The sequence below is a fragment of the Ranitomeya variabilis genome, chromosome 2, assembly GCF_051348905.1.
Source record: "Ranitomeya variabilis isolate aRanVar5 chromosome 2, aRanVar5.hap1, whole genome shotgun sequence".
Taxonomy (NCBI): domain Eukaryota; kingdom Metazoa; phylum Chordata; class Amphibia; order Anura; family Dendrobatidae; genus Ranitomeya; species Ranitomeya variabilis.
In genome coordinates this window covers 998,713,705-998,730,269 of record NC_135233.1, presented here as the reverse complement: position 1 = coordinate 998,730,269, position 16,565 = coordinate 998,713,705, and the positions used below count along the sequence as shown (strand labels likewise).

Sequence of the window (16,565 nt, the reverse complement as noted above, 5' to 3'; positions counted from 1 at the left end):
CTTGAAAAAAAAAAAAAAAAATAGAACAGTATGAGGCAATAAACCACCCTCCCTGAACTGAATACAACCAGCTATGGCCTATTGGCTGCACACAGACTAGAGAGTGGGCTGCACTCACACACACACACACACACAGACCTTGCAGATCGCTGTGAAAACAGCGCTGCAAGGCAAAAGCAAGGTGATTAGTAGGTGAACACAGCGGTTGCTAAATTAGCCTTGGAAAAGAACAATGAAGCAAATTGCTATCTCTAAACTGGCCCTCAGTCAGCAAACAGCGTCCTGTCACTAACTGAATTCACAGCAGAGTGAGCGCAAAATGGCGCCAGAGACTTTTAAACTGCAGCATGACATCATTTCAGCAGCCAATCACAGCCTTGCCAGTAGTTTCATGCCCTCCATGCTGAACAGGATGTGCCCACACTTGGAATCATTCTCATTGGCTGAATTCGTGCAAATTTGTGCAGTTTGAATCCAGGGAACTTCCGATTCCGGTATCCGATACGCGGCAAGTATCGGATCTCGGTATCGGAATTCCGATACCGCTAAGTATCGGCCGATACCCGATACTTGCGGTATCGGAATGCTCAACACTACTCACTGCTTCTGTCCAGTCCTGCAATAAAATATGAAACCGAACTGATAATATTCCAGACTCGCCCTATGGACTTACTGCTAGAGGTAAAGTCTCTTGTCAACTAATCTGTGACTTTGAATCCCGTTTATCTGGATCCCAGGAAGCCTTCACGCCAAGGTATATAAGTCACTGTGAGAATAGTTTCCTTGCAGTCCGCCCATCCTCACTGTCTGAGCAGCACCTCCTCTCTGTAACATCATCATGCCTGCAGACTTCAATGGCACCTGGGTCATGGAGACCAACGACAACTTTGATGGATACATGAAGGCACTAGGTATTCCAAATTTCTTCAGTTTTAAAAATGTGATGGTACTTGGGGGTTATTGAGGGTCCTTAAGAATAAGGTTTGTGCTTACTTGGGAATTGTATCATATGTTCGAGGCTTCACTGAGATACAGGTGCATCTCACAAAATTAGAATATCACCAAAAAGTAAATTTATTTCAGTTCTTCAATAGAAAGAGTGAAACTTATATATTAGATAGAGTCATTACAGAGTGATCTATTTCAAGTGTTTATTTCTGTTAATGTTAATGATTATGGCTTACAGCCAATGAAAACCCAAAAGTCATTATCTCAGTAAATTATAATACTTCATAACACCAGCTTAAAAAAATTATCTTAACATCCGAAATGTTGGCCTACTGAAATGTATATTCAGTAATTGCACTCGATACTTGGTCGGGGCTCCTTTGGCATCAATCCCTGCATCATTGCGGCGTGGCATGGAGGCGATCAGCCTGTGGCACTGCTGAGGTGTTATGGAAGCCCAGGTTGCTTTGATAGCAGCCTTCAGCTCGTCTGCATGGTTGGGTCTAGTGTCTTTCATCTTCCTCTTGACAAGTCTATGGGGTTAAGGTCAGGCGAGTTTGCTGGCCAATCAAGCACAGTGATACTGTTGTTTTTAAACCAGGTATTGGTACTTTTGGCAGAGTGGACAGGTGCCAAGTCCTGCTGGAGAATTAAATTTCCATCTCCAAAAAGATTGTCGGCACAGGGAAGCATGAAGTGTTCTAAAATTTCCTGGTAGACGGATGCGCTTACTTTGGTCTTGATAAAACACAGTGGACCTACACCAGCAGATGACATGGCTCCCCAAACCATCACTGATTGTGGAAACTTCACACTAGACCTTGGAAATCAAGGTCCCAGAGACTGGAGGAAGAATGGAGAGACAGACAATCCAAGCTGCTTGATGTCTAGTGTGAAGTTCCCACAATCAGTGATGGTTTGGGGAGACATGTCATCTGCTGAAACACTTGAAGTACATCACTCTGTTTGTAATGAATATATAATACATGAGTTTCACTTTCTGTATTGAAGAACTAAAACAACTTAACTTTTTATTATTATTATTATTATTATTTATTGTTATAGCGCCATTAATTCCATGGCGCTTTACATGTGAGGAGGGGTATACATAATAAAAACAAGTACAATAATCTTAAACAATACAAGTCATAACTGGTACAGGAGGAGAGAGGACCTGCCCGCGAAGGCTCACAACTTTTTGATGATATTCTAATTTTGTGAGAAGCACTTGTACTTCATGCAGCAGTATAGGTAAAGGTGCAGGATTTGGCTCAGGATCACATGTTGCATCTGAATTGTGCTGTACGGGCAAGATCACAGTTTACCATGAAGTCCAGTGGACCTGTAGCAATGTATAACATCCGTGTGCTATACCTGCACTGGATCGGACTTACAGCAATTCATGGTAGCTTGCATTTGTGGACTGTGCTCATGTGTCTACAGTTCTCACCCATTTCATACACTACTGCTCCCAGGTGTTACAGGAACCAGATCTGTTTTGTTAGGTGTTGGCTAATTTTAGGGTTCACCAGCCACCACTGCAGTCTATCGCTTGGTGACATAGACAAGGAGTGTGCACTTCCATGCTTTCAGAGCCAACAAGTGCTACTGGGCAGAGTGCTAGACTCGGCCAGCTCCATTGCCCCTAATGTCCTCCGATTCCACCTCTGCTTGCCACATTGGAGGATTCACAGTTCTGGCCAGTTGTGTGACAATGACTCTGATCCAATCTCTCACACATCAGGAGCATATTGCTCCCGAGCAAGCAGGAAGGTGGGAGGCCTGGGAGCTTTGTGCTCCTGAAGTAAGATGGTGCCACAACCCCTCTAAGTAATGATTGGGAATGTGCACATTGTCACGATTCCCCAGTATCGCTCGTGTGAGCGGGTCACATGCCCACTAGATATGTCCGAATTCTCTCAATTCACTTCTATGGAAAGAAGCACGTGACCACAAGTAAGCAAACTGCAAACATACGCTCATGTGACCACCCACTCACACCGGCAATGCCAGCAGTCTAGGGTCACATCAAGTAACTGCAGATTTTTGTCCCAAGCCTTGACTGCTCCTTTAATATGGGTATGCTGTCATGTGGAAGATTAGTTGCATCTAGGTAAGTGTTGTAAAATTCTATGCACTTGCTGCAGAAATGTCATTCAGATGTGTGAACTGGTTTCCAGTTGCACAAACTTCTAAAAGTCTGCCGTATCCACCAGGAGTGATAAACCCGGTGGACAGCATTGCTACCTCCTAGTTATAGTGACATTGTATATCCAGTCTGAGCCCCATCATCACACTTTTTAAATTTCCTCTACTGGGACTTAAAGGGAACCTGTCACCCCCAAAATGGCTGGTGAGGTTAGCTCACCGGCATCAGGGGCTTATCTACAGCATTCTGTAATGCTGTAGATAAGCCCCCGATGTTACCTGAAAGAGGAGAAAAAGACGTTAGATTATACTCACCCAGGGGCGGTCCCGGTGCGGTCAGGTCGGATGGGTGTCTCCGGTCCGCTTCGGCCCCTCCCATCTTCATTCCATGACGTTCTCCGACCTGACCGCAGCGGGACCGCCCCTGGGTGAGTATAATCTAACGTCTTTTTCTCCTCTTTCAGGTAACATCGGGGACTTATCTACAGCATTACAGAATGCTGTAGATAAGCCCCTGATGCCAATGAGCTTACCTCACCAGCCATTTTGGGGGTGACAGGTTCCCTTTAAAGGGGTTGCCTAGGCTTGGGGCAGAAGTCTGCAGTCACTGTATGTAACTGCAGACTTGTGAATCTTCTCAGACCACAGTCAGAATTCGCCAGTGATGTGATTACCAGTATGTGACTTGTATACTTCGGCCACAATCCAACTAGACGTGTCCGGCCTCGCTCAGTTCACCTGTATTGAGTGAAGCTGCACACGTCTAGTTGGCACGTGACCGCATGTATCCAACGCACACTGGTGCCATTTTGCTGCAGCCTGCAACCAGATTTCTCTACGCAAGTGCTGCCCGCGGCTACCACGGAGCCGGCTGGGAATTTTTAACATTGTGAAGATACTTAGACCAGAGACAGCTGCAGGGCCGTGACGGAGATGAAGACCCTATCTACAGTCCCAGCCCACAGGCCCTTCCCGATGCAGGAACAGCTTATTGCACCAAAACTTCTAATGGGGATTAAAGAATAATCAGGCTGCTAATTTCTGAAGTGAAGGCACCTAGTAAACCAGCAGCACAGCGCCTTTTTGCATGTACCTTTAGTTTATGATGCCTGATCCTGATGACAGGTTCTCTTTAAGACACATTTAGGAAAGAGAGTCTGTGGCTTGTAGTACTTGGGACTGATAAATTACTTTTGGCTAAAGGCCCCGTCTCACACAGCGACGCTGCAGCGATACAGACAACGATGCTGATCGCTGCAGCGTCGCTGTGTGGTCGTTGTGTGGTCGCTGGGGAGCTGTCACACAGACCGCTCTCTCCAGCGACCAACGATCAGGGGAACGACTTCGGCATCGTTGAAACTGTCTTCAACGATGCCGAAGTCCCCCTGCAGCACCCGGGTAACCAGGGTAAACATCGGGTTACTAAGCGCAGGGCCGCGCTTAGTAACCCGATGTTTACCCTGGTTACCAGCGTAAATGTAAAAAAAAACAAACAGTACATACTCACCATCTGTTGCCCGTCAGGTCCCTTGCAGTCTGCTTCCTGCTCTGACTGAGCCGCCGTACAGTGAGAGCAGATCACAGCAGTGACGTCACCGCTGTGCTCTCACTTTACGGCGGCTCAGTCAGAGCAGGAAGCAGACGCCAAGGGACCTGACGGGCAACAGATGGTGAGTATGTACTGTTTGTTTTTTTTTACATTTACGCTGGTAACCAGGGTAAACATCGGGTTACTAAGCGCGGCCCTGCGCTTAGTAACCCGATGTTTACCCTGGTTACCAGTGAAGACATCGCTGGATCGGTGTCACACACACCGATTCAGCGATGTCAGCGGGACCTCAACGACCAAAAAAAAGTCCAGGCCATTCCGACACGACCAGCGATCTCGCAACAGGGGCCTGATCGCTGGTACGTGTCACACATAGCGAGATCGCTACTGAGGTCGCTGTTGCGTCACAAAACTTGTGACTCAGCAGCGATCTCGCTAGTGATCTCGCTATGTGAGACGGGGCCTTAAGTTAAGTCCTCTTTTTCTCAGAAGAGGCAATTTGCACCTTACCTTGACAAGCCAGCCGGTATGTCACTCTCCATAAGGAGAAATGTTACCCCTTAGACCCCAGTCCAGAGCCTCTCACCTAGCCAAATCAGTTCTCATGCTTCGCACTGACGAGGGCCAACAGCCCGAAACACCGTGTCTGCGAATTGAGATACTGATTTGGCTTTTATCCTAAGTCATATTGCACGACTTGTTAAAGGGTTGATTGTGACTTGTAGGATCGCTACTTCCAACAGGTGGCGCTATAGAGTTAAGTCCTCTTTTTCTCAGAAGAGGCAATTTGAACATTTTGGCTACCAAACACCATTCTGTGGCGCCCTCCGCTGGTATTTTTAGAAAATGCACACTTATTTGAAAGTTGTGAAAATATTCTAGGATTATATCTGCCCATCATCTGATCAGTCCAAACACTGGTATTGAATGATTGTGATCACAATGGAAATTGCATTATTTTGCAATAATATTATTCTAATGATAGGAAAAAGATCTGTGCATGTAAATACACGGATCAGACTATTGCTGAAGTCATACAGATCTTGGATAGCAGCACTACGACGATTGATTGAATGTTCCCTTCACTCTGCAGATATTGACTTTGCCACCCGGAAGATTGCTGCTCATTTGACCCAGACTAAAGAAATAATTCAAAATGGAGATAAGTTTCAGACAAAGACCCTCAGCACATTCAGGAATTACGAGGTGGACTTCACAGTCGGGGAAGAATTTGAGGAGACGACTAAAACCCTGGACAATCGCGTGGTGCAGGTCCGTTCGTGCCGACTGTCTATGGACAGAAATTCTATTTTTCACTGTTCACATTTGTGAAACTGATGATTGTTATATGTTATATTCTTGTTTTTAGACCTTGGTGTCTTGGGAAGGGGACAAACTTGTCTGTGTCCAGAAGGGAGAGAAGAAGAACCGCGGCTGGAAGAGTTGGATCGAGGGAGACAAAAATTTCTTAGTAAGGAATTAAAGCACATCTTCAGGAACATTGATTTTTAATTAAATGCATTTATTTTGGGCCAAAATAATTTATATTATTTAGTTGATATCAAACATTTTTCACCAGGCTGCTTTTTTCACTGCACACAATTTCTGCATCTCTTGGCAGGAAAATTGCTCCTCTCATCTGATCTATGACCACTAAACACAAGGACTTTGACCTGAACTTTGAAGTGGTCATAAAGCACCTACCAGGATCTCCATATAAAAACTAATCAACTAAAAACTCCAAGCAGAGACAGATTCCCAGTTAACTCATTCTACAGACAGCAATGTACAGAAACTAAAGACCCGGAAAGTTCAAAGGGGCAAAATTATGAATAAAATCCAATTGCAAAAATTAGTTTTACCCAAAATAATTGCACTGAAGAAAAAAAATGCCCCATCGGCTTTAAGGTTTTAGTGCCATACTATGCAAAGTTGTATTTTACACCTATACATAGAAACATTATATAATAGATAACTGTAGTCTAGTGGCGCTGAGAAGCAAACTCATTTTCAGGCTCTCTGCTGCCCATGAGTGAACGAGACCCTAAAATTTTGCTACAATTGCATTCAGTATAGGCAATCATTTGTGATCTATATAACTTGGGGCTGCTATATCAAAGCTTTTACGCCAGAAAAGTTACTTAAAAGCTCTGAAAAGTAGCACGTTTTACATAACGGGGAGTTGTACAGGAAACTGGCAACTTTTGGTGTTTTCGGACAAGTTGTAATCAGCTTTCACCTTAATTGGGGGAGCTGGGTAGGCACCTGGGCGGGATGAGGCGTAACCACACTCACCCATCAAATTCATCACGTCAGCATTTTGTACCCCAGAAGTGCCATGTGTCAATGACTGGAGTAGCATTTCTGGCACGGCACATGGAGGCACACGCCACCCAGGAGTGCCGTATTCATTAAATGGTGCGCTACACCCATCTGGATGAATCGGCCTCATCGTGGGCACAATATTCTCCCCACACTATAGCACGGGGGCCCACCAGAGGATTCTCCTGCTCTACTGTGGGTCAGTCCAAACCTGCTCTGGTAGGACAGCCCCACGCTGTGTATCCCCACTTACAGCCGGAGTGTTTAATGAGGGGGTGGATAATACTGAAAAATCCACTTGATCAGTGCCAGCATGTGCTGAAGATCTGTGTGAACCCCCGGGTTACTCACTGTACTGTACCTTTATATTTCAGGACCTGTTTTGTGAGGATCAAGTTTGCCATCAGGTTTTCAAAAAGAAGAACTAAGCAGCGCTCCGGAATGTCTGCAAACTACCATTTTTTTTCTTCGTAGTGTAGATACATCTGTGATAAATGTCATGTGCATTTTATTAATAAAAAATAAAGACGTTTGTAAGAAAGTCTATCATTTATTGTATGAGTGTAATCAACCATTCCTAGACATAAAAGTGCATCCTCACCGTAGAACAGTCAGTATTATTCTCCAGAGCGGCATTTACAATTCTGCTGGCTTCAGATCTGAAATCTCCCAGTATTCCATAAAGACGCTGTCATAAGTTCTTAAATGGTTAAACTGGCAAACTGCTGATAAAGACAATTTTTAATACAATTGCGTTCTGCTCATTGCCTTGGCTTCCGGCCACCATAGGGTGTATTCAATGTGCTTCTTCATTGGATCTACCAGAGGATGAGCGGTTCCATGGTGAAAGCACTGGCAGAGATTGCTCCAATATGGGGAGATACTCTCCTAGGGGCTTATGCAGGCGTCCGTGGATTTCGATCTGATCACGGACCACCATGCACAGTCTGGCTGCGGGTCTCCTGTTCACCACTTCACATATTTCTATGAGGTTTTCACGCTCAGGCAAGGAGACCTACAGCCAGTCTGTACAATGTGGCAAGTGATTGGACTGAAATCCATGGATGACGGAATGAGCTTTTGGGTGGGCATCTTTGACCCCTTGTCTGCAGATGATGGCTATATATCACCACGGTAACAGAAAAAGCCCCTGGAGATCGATGTCAGGTGGTCTAGACGATAGCCCATCGATAACTGTCTATAATATGTTTGATATGTATAAGTGAGATCAGATCCCATACTCACCTGATATTTATGGCACTAGTTTTATATTTTATTTCTCATGAGACGGTGACTTTAACGAAGCCTTCTAAAGTTAAATATTGCTTAACTATTAGTGATGAGAGAATATACTCGTTACTCGAGATTTCCCGAGCATGCTCGGGGGGCAGGGCCGTATTTTTATTTTTTTTTATAAAAGTCCGGGGTCAAGTGCCCGCCCCCCCCCTCCCTGAAGACGTCATACTCACCCTCCTCCAGCGGTGGCTGCAACTCCGTCTCAGCGCCGGCAGCGCGTCCTGTCTTCAGCGGTCACGTGGTACCACTCATTAAGGTGATGAATATGCGCATATTCATCACCTTAATGAGCAGTACCACGTGACCGCTCATACAGGAAGGAAGACGCTGCAGAAATGCCGGGAAGTTCTGCACCGCGTGGTGAGTATGACAGGGGAGGAGGATGGGGGAGCCATGCACGCAGGGTGGGAGGATAGGGGAGCCATGCACACAGAGGAGGAGGTTGGGGGAGCCATTCACACAGGGGAGGAGGATAGAGGAGCCATGCAAACAGAGTGGGAGGATAGAGGAGCCATGCACGCAGGGGAAGATAGGGGAGCCATGCACGCAGGGAAGGAGGATGGGGGAGCCATGCACGCAGGGTGGGAGGATAGAGGAGCCATGCACACAGGGTGGGAGGATAGGGGAGCCATGCACGCAGGGTGGAAGGATGGGGGAGCCATGCACGCAGGGGAGGAGGATGGGGAGCCGTGCACGCAGGGTGAGAGGATAGGGGAGCCATGCACGCAGGGTGGGAGGATGGGGGAGCCATGCACGCAGGGTGGGAGGATGGGGGAGCCATGCACACAGGGAGGGAAGATGGGGGAGCCATGCACACAGGGTGGGAGGATGGGGGAGCCATGCACGTAGGGTGGGAGGATGGGGGAGCCATGCACACAGGGTGGGAGGATGGAGTATAAATATGGAGTATAAATACTGGGCCCTATAGGGGGGACACAGTGTAAGAGGACAGTGTGAAGAGGGGGCCGGTACGCCTCTGGGTTAGGGGTTATGGTTAGGGTTGGGATCAGAGTTAGGGGTGTGTTGGGGTTACGGTTGGAGTTAGAATTGGGGGGTTCCACTGTTTAGGTACATCAGGGGGTCTCCACACGCGACATGGCGCCACCATTGATTCCAGCCAACTTTGCGTTCAAAAAGTCAAACGGTGCATTCTGATCCCTGCCATGCACCAAACAGAGGCTTTCCCCCACATACGGGGTATCGGCATACTCAGGAGAAATTGCATAACAAATTTTGTGGTCCATTTTCTCCTGACACACTTGTGAAAATAACAAAAAAAATTGGTTCCAAAGTAAATTGTTTGTGAAAAAAGTAAAATGTTCATTTTTTTCCTTTCACATTGCTTTAGTTCTCGTGAAGCACCAGAAGGGTTAATAAACTTCTTGAATGTGGTTTTGTGCACCTTTGTGTCACTTTTGGGTACTTTGTGCCATATAGACCCCCCAAACTCACTTGAAATGTGAGGTGGTCCCTAAAAAAAATGGTTTTGCAAATTTTGTTGGAAAAATGAGAAATCTCTGGTCAACTTTTAACTCTTATAATGTCCTAACAAAAAAAAAAATATGTTTCCAAAATTGTGCTGTTGTAAGGTAGACATGTGGGAAATGTTATTTGTTAACTAATTTGAGTGACACCCCTCCCTGATTCATGGGTACAAAAATTAAAAGTTTGAAAATTGCAAAATCTTTCAAGGTTTTTGCCAAATTGCCATTTTTTCATAAATAAACACAAGTTATATCAAAGAACTTTTACCACTATCATGAAGTACGATATGTCTTGAAAAAAACAATCTCAGAATCAGTGGGATCCTTTGAAGCGTTCCAGAGTTATTACCTCATAAAGGGACAGTGGTCAGAATTGTAAAAATTGGCCTGGTCATTATGTACCAAATTGGCTCTGTCACTAAAGGGTTAAAATATTGTCGACAACTATGATGACTAATGTCTCACTGCTTCTGTCCACTCCTGCAATAAAATATGAAATTGAACTGATAATATTCCAGACTCGCCCTATGGACTTACTGCTAGAGGTAAAGTCTCTTGTCAACTAATCTGTGACTTTGAAACCCGTTTATCTGGATCCCAGGAAGCCTTCACGCTAAGGTATATAAGTCACTGTGAGAATAGTTTCCTTGCAGTCCGCCCATCCTCACTGTCTGAGCAGCACCTCCTCTCTGTAACATCATCATGCCTGCAGACTTCAATGGCACCTGGGTCATGGAGACCAACGACAACTTTGATGGCTACATGAAGGCACTAGGTATTCCAAATTTCTTCAGTTTTAAAAATGTGATGGTACTTGGGGGTTATTGAGGGTCCTTAAGAATAAGGTTCGTGCTTACTTGGGAATTGTATCATATGTTCGAGGCTTCACTGCGATACAGGTGCATCTCACAAAATTAGAATATCATCAAAAAGGAAATTTACTTCAGTTCTTCAATAGAAAAAGTGAAACTCATATATTATATAGAGTCATTACAAACAGAGTGATCTATTTCAAGTGTTTATTCCTGTTAATGTTGATGATTATGGCTTACAGCCAATGAAAACCCAAAAGTCATTATCTCAGTAAATTATAATACTTCATAACACCAGCTAAAAAAAATTATCTTAACAACAATAACAAATATTGGCCTACTGAAATGTATATTCAGTAAATGCACTCGATACTTGGTCGGGGCTCCTTTCGCATCAATTACTGCGTCACTGCGGTGTGGCATGGAGGCGATCAGCCTGTGGCACTGCTGAGGTGTTATGGAAGCCCAGGTTGCTTTAATAGCAGCCTTCAGCTTGTCTGCATGGTTGGGTCTAGTGTCTCTCATCATCCTCTTGACAAATCTATGGGGTTAAGGTCAGGCAAGTTTGCTGGCCAATCAAGCACAGTGATACTGTTGTTTGTAAACCAGGTATTGGTACTTTTGGCAGTGTGGACAGGTGCCAAGTCCTGCTGGAGAATGACATTTCCATCTCCAAAAAGCTTGCAGGGAAGCATGAAGTGGCAAGTGCTCTAAAATTTCCTGGTAGACGGATGCGCTTACTTTGTTCTTGATAAAACACAGTGGACCTACACCAGCAGATGACATGGCTCCCCAAACCATCACTGATTGTGGAAACTTCACACTAGACCTTGGAAATCAAGGTCCCAGAGACTGGAGGAAGAATGGAGAGACAGACAATCCAAGCTGCTTGAGGTCTAGTGTGAATTTCCCACAATCAGTGATGGTTTGGAGAGACATGTCATCTGCTGAAAGACTTGAAGTACATCACTCTGTTTGTAATGACTATATAATACATGAGTTTCACTTTCTGTATTGAAGAACTAAAAGAAATTAACTTTTTGATGATATTCTAATTTTGTGAGAAGCACTTGTAATTCATGCAGCAGTATAGGTAAAGGTGCAGGATTTGGCTCAGGATCACATGTTGCATCTGAATTGTGCTGTACGGGCAAGATCACAGTTTACCATGAAGTCCAGTGGACCTGTAGCAATGTATAACATCCATGTGCTATACCTGCACTGGATCGGACTTACAGCAATTCATGGTAGCTTGCATTTGTGGAGTGTGCTCGTGTGTCTACAGTTCTCACCCATTTCATACACTACTGCTCCCAGGTGTTACAGGAACCAGATCTGTTTTGTTAGGTGTTGGCTAATTTTAGGGTTCACCAGCCACCACTGCAGTCTATCGCTTGGTGACTTAGACAAGGAGTGTGCACTTCCATGCTTTCTTGAGCCAACAAGTGCTACTGGGCAGAGTGCTAGATTCGGCCAGCTCCAGAGCCCCTAATGTCCTCCGATTCCACCTCTGCTTGCCACATTGGAGGATTCACAGTTCTGGCCAGTTGTGTGACAATGACTCTGATCCAATCTCTCACACATCAGGAGCATATAGCCACCGAGCAAGCAGGAAGGTGGGAGGCCTGGGAGCTTTGTGCTCCTGAAGTAAGATGGTGCCACAACCCCTCTAAGTAATGATTGGGAATGTGCACATTGTCACGATTCCCCAGTATCGCTCGTGTGAGCGGGTCACATGCCCACTAGATATGTCCGAATTCTCTCAATTCACTTCTATGGAAAGAAGCACGTGACCACAAGTAAGCAAACTGCAAACATACGCTCATGTGACCACCCACTCACACCGGCAATGCCAGCAGTCTAGGGTCACATCAAGTAACTGCAGATTTTTGTCCCAAGCCTTGACTACTCCTTTAATATGCGTATGCTGTCATGTGGAAGATTAGTTGCATCTAGGTAAGTGTTGTAAAATTCTATGCACTTGCTGCAGAAATGTCATTCAGATGTGTGAACTGGTTTCCAGTTGCACAAACTTCTAAAAGTCTGCCGTATCCACCAGGAGTGATGAACCCGGTGGACAGCATTGCTACCTCCTAGTTATAGTGACATTGTATATCCAGTCTGAGCCCCATCATCACACTTTTTAAATTTCCTCTACTGGGACTTAAAGGGTTAATTAAATTATGAGAACTAGAGTTTTTTGTATAAAAATACCATTTATTGAATACAAACTATCAAAAGACAAGGAATTTTTTGATTTACATATATCACATAATTTGTGTATTAGCATAGATAAGAATAGGAAGTGTGATCCCAATAGGTGCAAACGCAAAGCGGTCGCTGTCCTGGGCTGATTTAAGCAGCAATCAGCAATTTAAGAGAGCGGAGGGGAGAGCGGTAGTTCCCTGGACTGAATCCAATACATCATGGGTAATTAACCTTTCATTTTATTTCTTATTCCAGGGCAGCAATCATTGTTATAATATGTGTGGCATTTTCGGCTGAAATTACCTGAATTTATATAAGGGAGGAAATTTCTTCCCTCATTAGTACATGTGTAGTAGAGGTTATTTTATTTCATGCCGATAATTATGGCCATCTAAAAGTTAAATTGCTGATTGCTGCTTAAATCAGCCCAGGACAGCGACCGCTTTGCGTTGCACCTATTGGGATCACACTTCCTATTCTTATCTATGCTAATACATAAATTATGTGATATATGTAAATCAAAAATGTCCTTGTCTTTTGATAGTTTGTATTCAATAAATGGTATTTTTATACAAAAAACTCTAGTTCTCCTAAATTAATTAATGCTATAACTGAGTTAGTATATGGATTAAAACTTGTACACTGCTGGTTATTTCTATATGTTATGGGACTTAAAGGGGTTGCCTAGGCTTGGGGCAGAAGTCTGCAGTCACTGTATGTAACTGTATGTAACTGCAGACTTGTGAATCTTCTCAGTCCACAGTCAGAATTCGCCAGTGATGTGATTACCAGTATGTGATTTGTATACTTCGGCCACATTCCAACTAGACGTGTCCGGCCTCGCTCAGTTCACCTGTATTGAGTGAGGCTGCACATGTCTAGTTGGCACGTGACCGCATGTATCCAAATCACACTGGTGCCATTTTGCTGCAGCCTGAAACCAGATTTCTCTGCGCAAGTGCTGCCCGCGGCTACCACGGAGCCGGCTGGGAATTTTTAACATTGTGAAGATACTTAGACCAGAGACAGCTGCAGGGCCATGATGGAGATGAAGACCCTATCTACAGTCCCAGCCCACAGGCCCGTCCCGATGCAGGAACAGCTTATTGCACCAAAACTTCTAATGGGGATTAAAGAATAATCAGGCTGCGGAATTCTGCAGTGAAGGCACCTAGTAAACCAGCAGCACAGCGCCTTTATGCATGCACCTTTAGTTTATGATGCCTGATCCTGATGACAGGTTCTCTTTAAGACACATTTAGGTAAGAGAGTCTGTGGCTTGTAGTACTTGGGACTGATAAATTACTTTTGGCTACCAAACACCATTCTGTGGCGCCCTCTGCTGGTATTTTCAGAAAATGCACACTTATTTGAAAGTTGTGAAAATATTCTAGGATTATATCTGACCATCATCTGATCAGTCCAAACACTGGTATTGAATGATTGTGATCGCAATGGAAATTGCATTGTTTTGCAATAAAATTATTCTATTGATGGGAAAAAGATCTGTGCATGTAAATACACGGATCAGACTATTGCTGAAGTCATACAGATCTTGGATGGCAGCACTATGACGATTGATTGAATGTTCCCTTCACTCTGCAGATATTGATTTTGCCACCCGGAAGATTGCTGCTCATTTGACCCAGACTAAAGAAATAATTCAAAATGGAGATAAGTTTCAGACAAAGACCCTCAGCACATTCAGGAATTACGAGGTGGACTTCACAGTCGGGGAAGAATTTGAGGAGAAGACTAAAACCCTGGACAATCGCGTGGTGCAGGTCCGTTCGTGCCGACTGTCTATGGACAGAAATTCTATTTTTCACTGTTCACATTTCTGAAACTGATGATTGTTATATGTTATATTCTTGTTTTTAGACCTTGGTGTCTTGGGAAGGGGACAAACTTGTCTGTGTCCAGAAGGGAGAGAAGAAGAACCGCGGCTGGAAGCAATGGATCGAGGGAGACAAAATTTTCTTGGTAAGGAATTAAAGCACATCTTCAGGAACATTGATTTTTAATTAAATGCATTAATTTGGGCCAAAATAATTTATATTATTTGGTTTATATCAAACATTTTTCACCAGGCTGCTTCTTTCACTGCACACAATGAGTTAACTGAGAATCTGTCAGTGAAACTTGCTCTGACAGGGAGTTTATAACTCTTAAGGATTTGGTCCAGAAATTTCTGCACAATTTCTGCATCTCTTGGCAGGAAAATTGCTCCTCTCATCTGATCTATGACCACTAAACACAAGGACGTTGAGCTGAACTTTGAAGTGGTCATAAAGCGCCTACCAGGATCTCCATATAAAAACTAATCAACTAAAAACTCCAAGCAGAGACAGATTCTCAGTTAACTCATTCTACAGACAGCAATGTACAGAAACTAAAGACCCGGAAAGTTCAAAGGGGCAAAATTATGAATAAAATCCTATTGCAAAAATTAGTTTTACCCAAAATAATTGCACTGAAGAAAAAAAATGCCCCATCGGCTTTAAGGTTTTAGTGTCATACTATGCAAAGTTGTATTTTACACCTATACATAGAAACATTATATAATAGATAAGTGTAGTCTAGTGGCGCTGAGAAGCAAACTCATTTTCAGGATCTCTGCTGCCCATGAGTGATCGAGACCCTAATATTTTGCTACAATTGCATCCAGTATAGGCAATCCTTTGTGATCTATATAACTTGGGGCTGATATATCAAAGCTTTTACGCCAGAAAAGTTACTTAAAAGCTCTGAAAAGTAGCACGTTTTACATAACGGGGAGTTGTACAGGAAACTGGCAACTTTTGGTGTTTTCGGACAAGTTGTAATCAGCTTCACCAAAATTGTCGGAGCTGGGTAGGCACCTGGGCGGGATGAGGCGTAACCACACTCACCCATCAAATTCATCACGTCAGCATTTTGTACCCTAGAAGTGCCGTGTGTCAATGACTGGAGTAGCATTTCTGGCACGGCACATGGAGGCACACGCCACCCAGGAGTGCCGTATTCATTAAATGGTGCGCTACACCCATCTGGATGAATCGGCCTCATCGTGGGCACAATATTCTTCCCACACTTTAGCACGGAGGCCCACTGCCCTGGTAGGACAGCCCCACACTGTGTATCCCCACTTACAGCCGGAGTGTGGAATCCGGGGGTGGATAATACTTCAAAATCCACTTGATCAGTGCCAGCATGTGCTGAAGATCTGTGTGAACCCCCGGGTTACTCACTGTACTGTACCTTTATATTTCAGGACCTGTTTTGTGAGGATCAAGTTTGCCATCAGGTTTTCAAAAAGAAGAACTAAGCAGCGCTCCGGAATGTCTGCAAACTACCATTTTTGTCCTTTGTAGTGTAGATACATCTGTGATAAATGTCATGTGCATTTTATTAATAAAAAAATAAAGACGTTTGTAAGAAAGTCTATCATTTATTGTATGAGTGTAATTAATCATTCCTAGACATAAAAGTGCATCCTCACCGTAGAACAGCCAGTATTATTCTCCAGAGCGGCATTTACAATTCTGCTGGCTTCAGATCTGAAATCTCCCAGTATTCCATAAAGACGCTGTCATAAGTTCTTAAATGGTTAAAATGGCAAACTGCTGATAAAGACAATTTTTAATACAATTGCGTTCTGCTCATTGCTTTGGCTTCCGGCCACCATAGGGTGTATTCAATGTGCTTCTTCATTGGATCATCCAGAGGATGAGCGGTTCCATGGTGAAAGCACTGGCAGAGATTGCTCCAATATGGGGAGATACTCTCCTAGGCGCTCATACAGGAAGGAAGATGCTG

General features: G+C 44.2%; 2 protein-coding genes across 3 annotated transcripts; both read left to right on the top strand.

Moving 5' to 3' along the window:
- The first annotated feature begins 753 nt into the window (after positions 1-753).
- On the top strand, positions 754-7,511 carry LOC143808455 (retinol-binding protein 2-like). 2 transcript variants are annotated; one of them, XM_077291141.1, is made up of 4 exons: positions 754-911; positions 5,739-5,917; positions 6,015-6,116; positions 7,342-7,511. In XM_077291141.1, exons 1-4 carry the CDS (start codon positions 839-841, stop codon positions 7,393-7,395), a joined length of 408 nt encoding a protein of 135 aa, XP_077147256.1. In that variant the 5' UTR covers positions 754-838; the 3' UTR covers positions 7,396-7,511. The 2 variants fall into 2 exon arrangements, with proteins under 2 accessions (XP_077147256.1, XP_077147257.1); XM_077291142.1 differs by having other exon boundaries at positions 6,267-7,511.
- Positions 7,512-10,369: 2,858 nt separating this feature from the next.
- Positions 10,370-16,188, top strand: LOC143808454 (retinol-binding protein 2-like). Its single transcript, XM_077291140.1, has 4 exons — positions 10,370-10,522; positions 14,373-14,551; positions 14,649-14,750; positions 16,021-16,188. Exons 1-4 carry the CDS (start codon positions 10,450-10,452, stop codon positions 16,072-16,074), a joined length of 408 nt encoding a protein of 135 aa, XP_077147255.1. The 5' UTR covers positions 10,370-10,449; the 3' UTR covers positions 16,075-16,188.
- Positions 16,189-16,565: the final 377 nt, after the last annotated feature.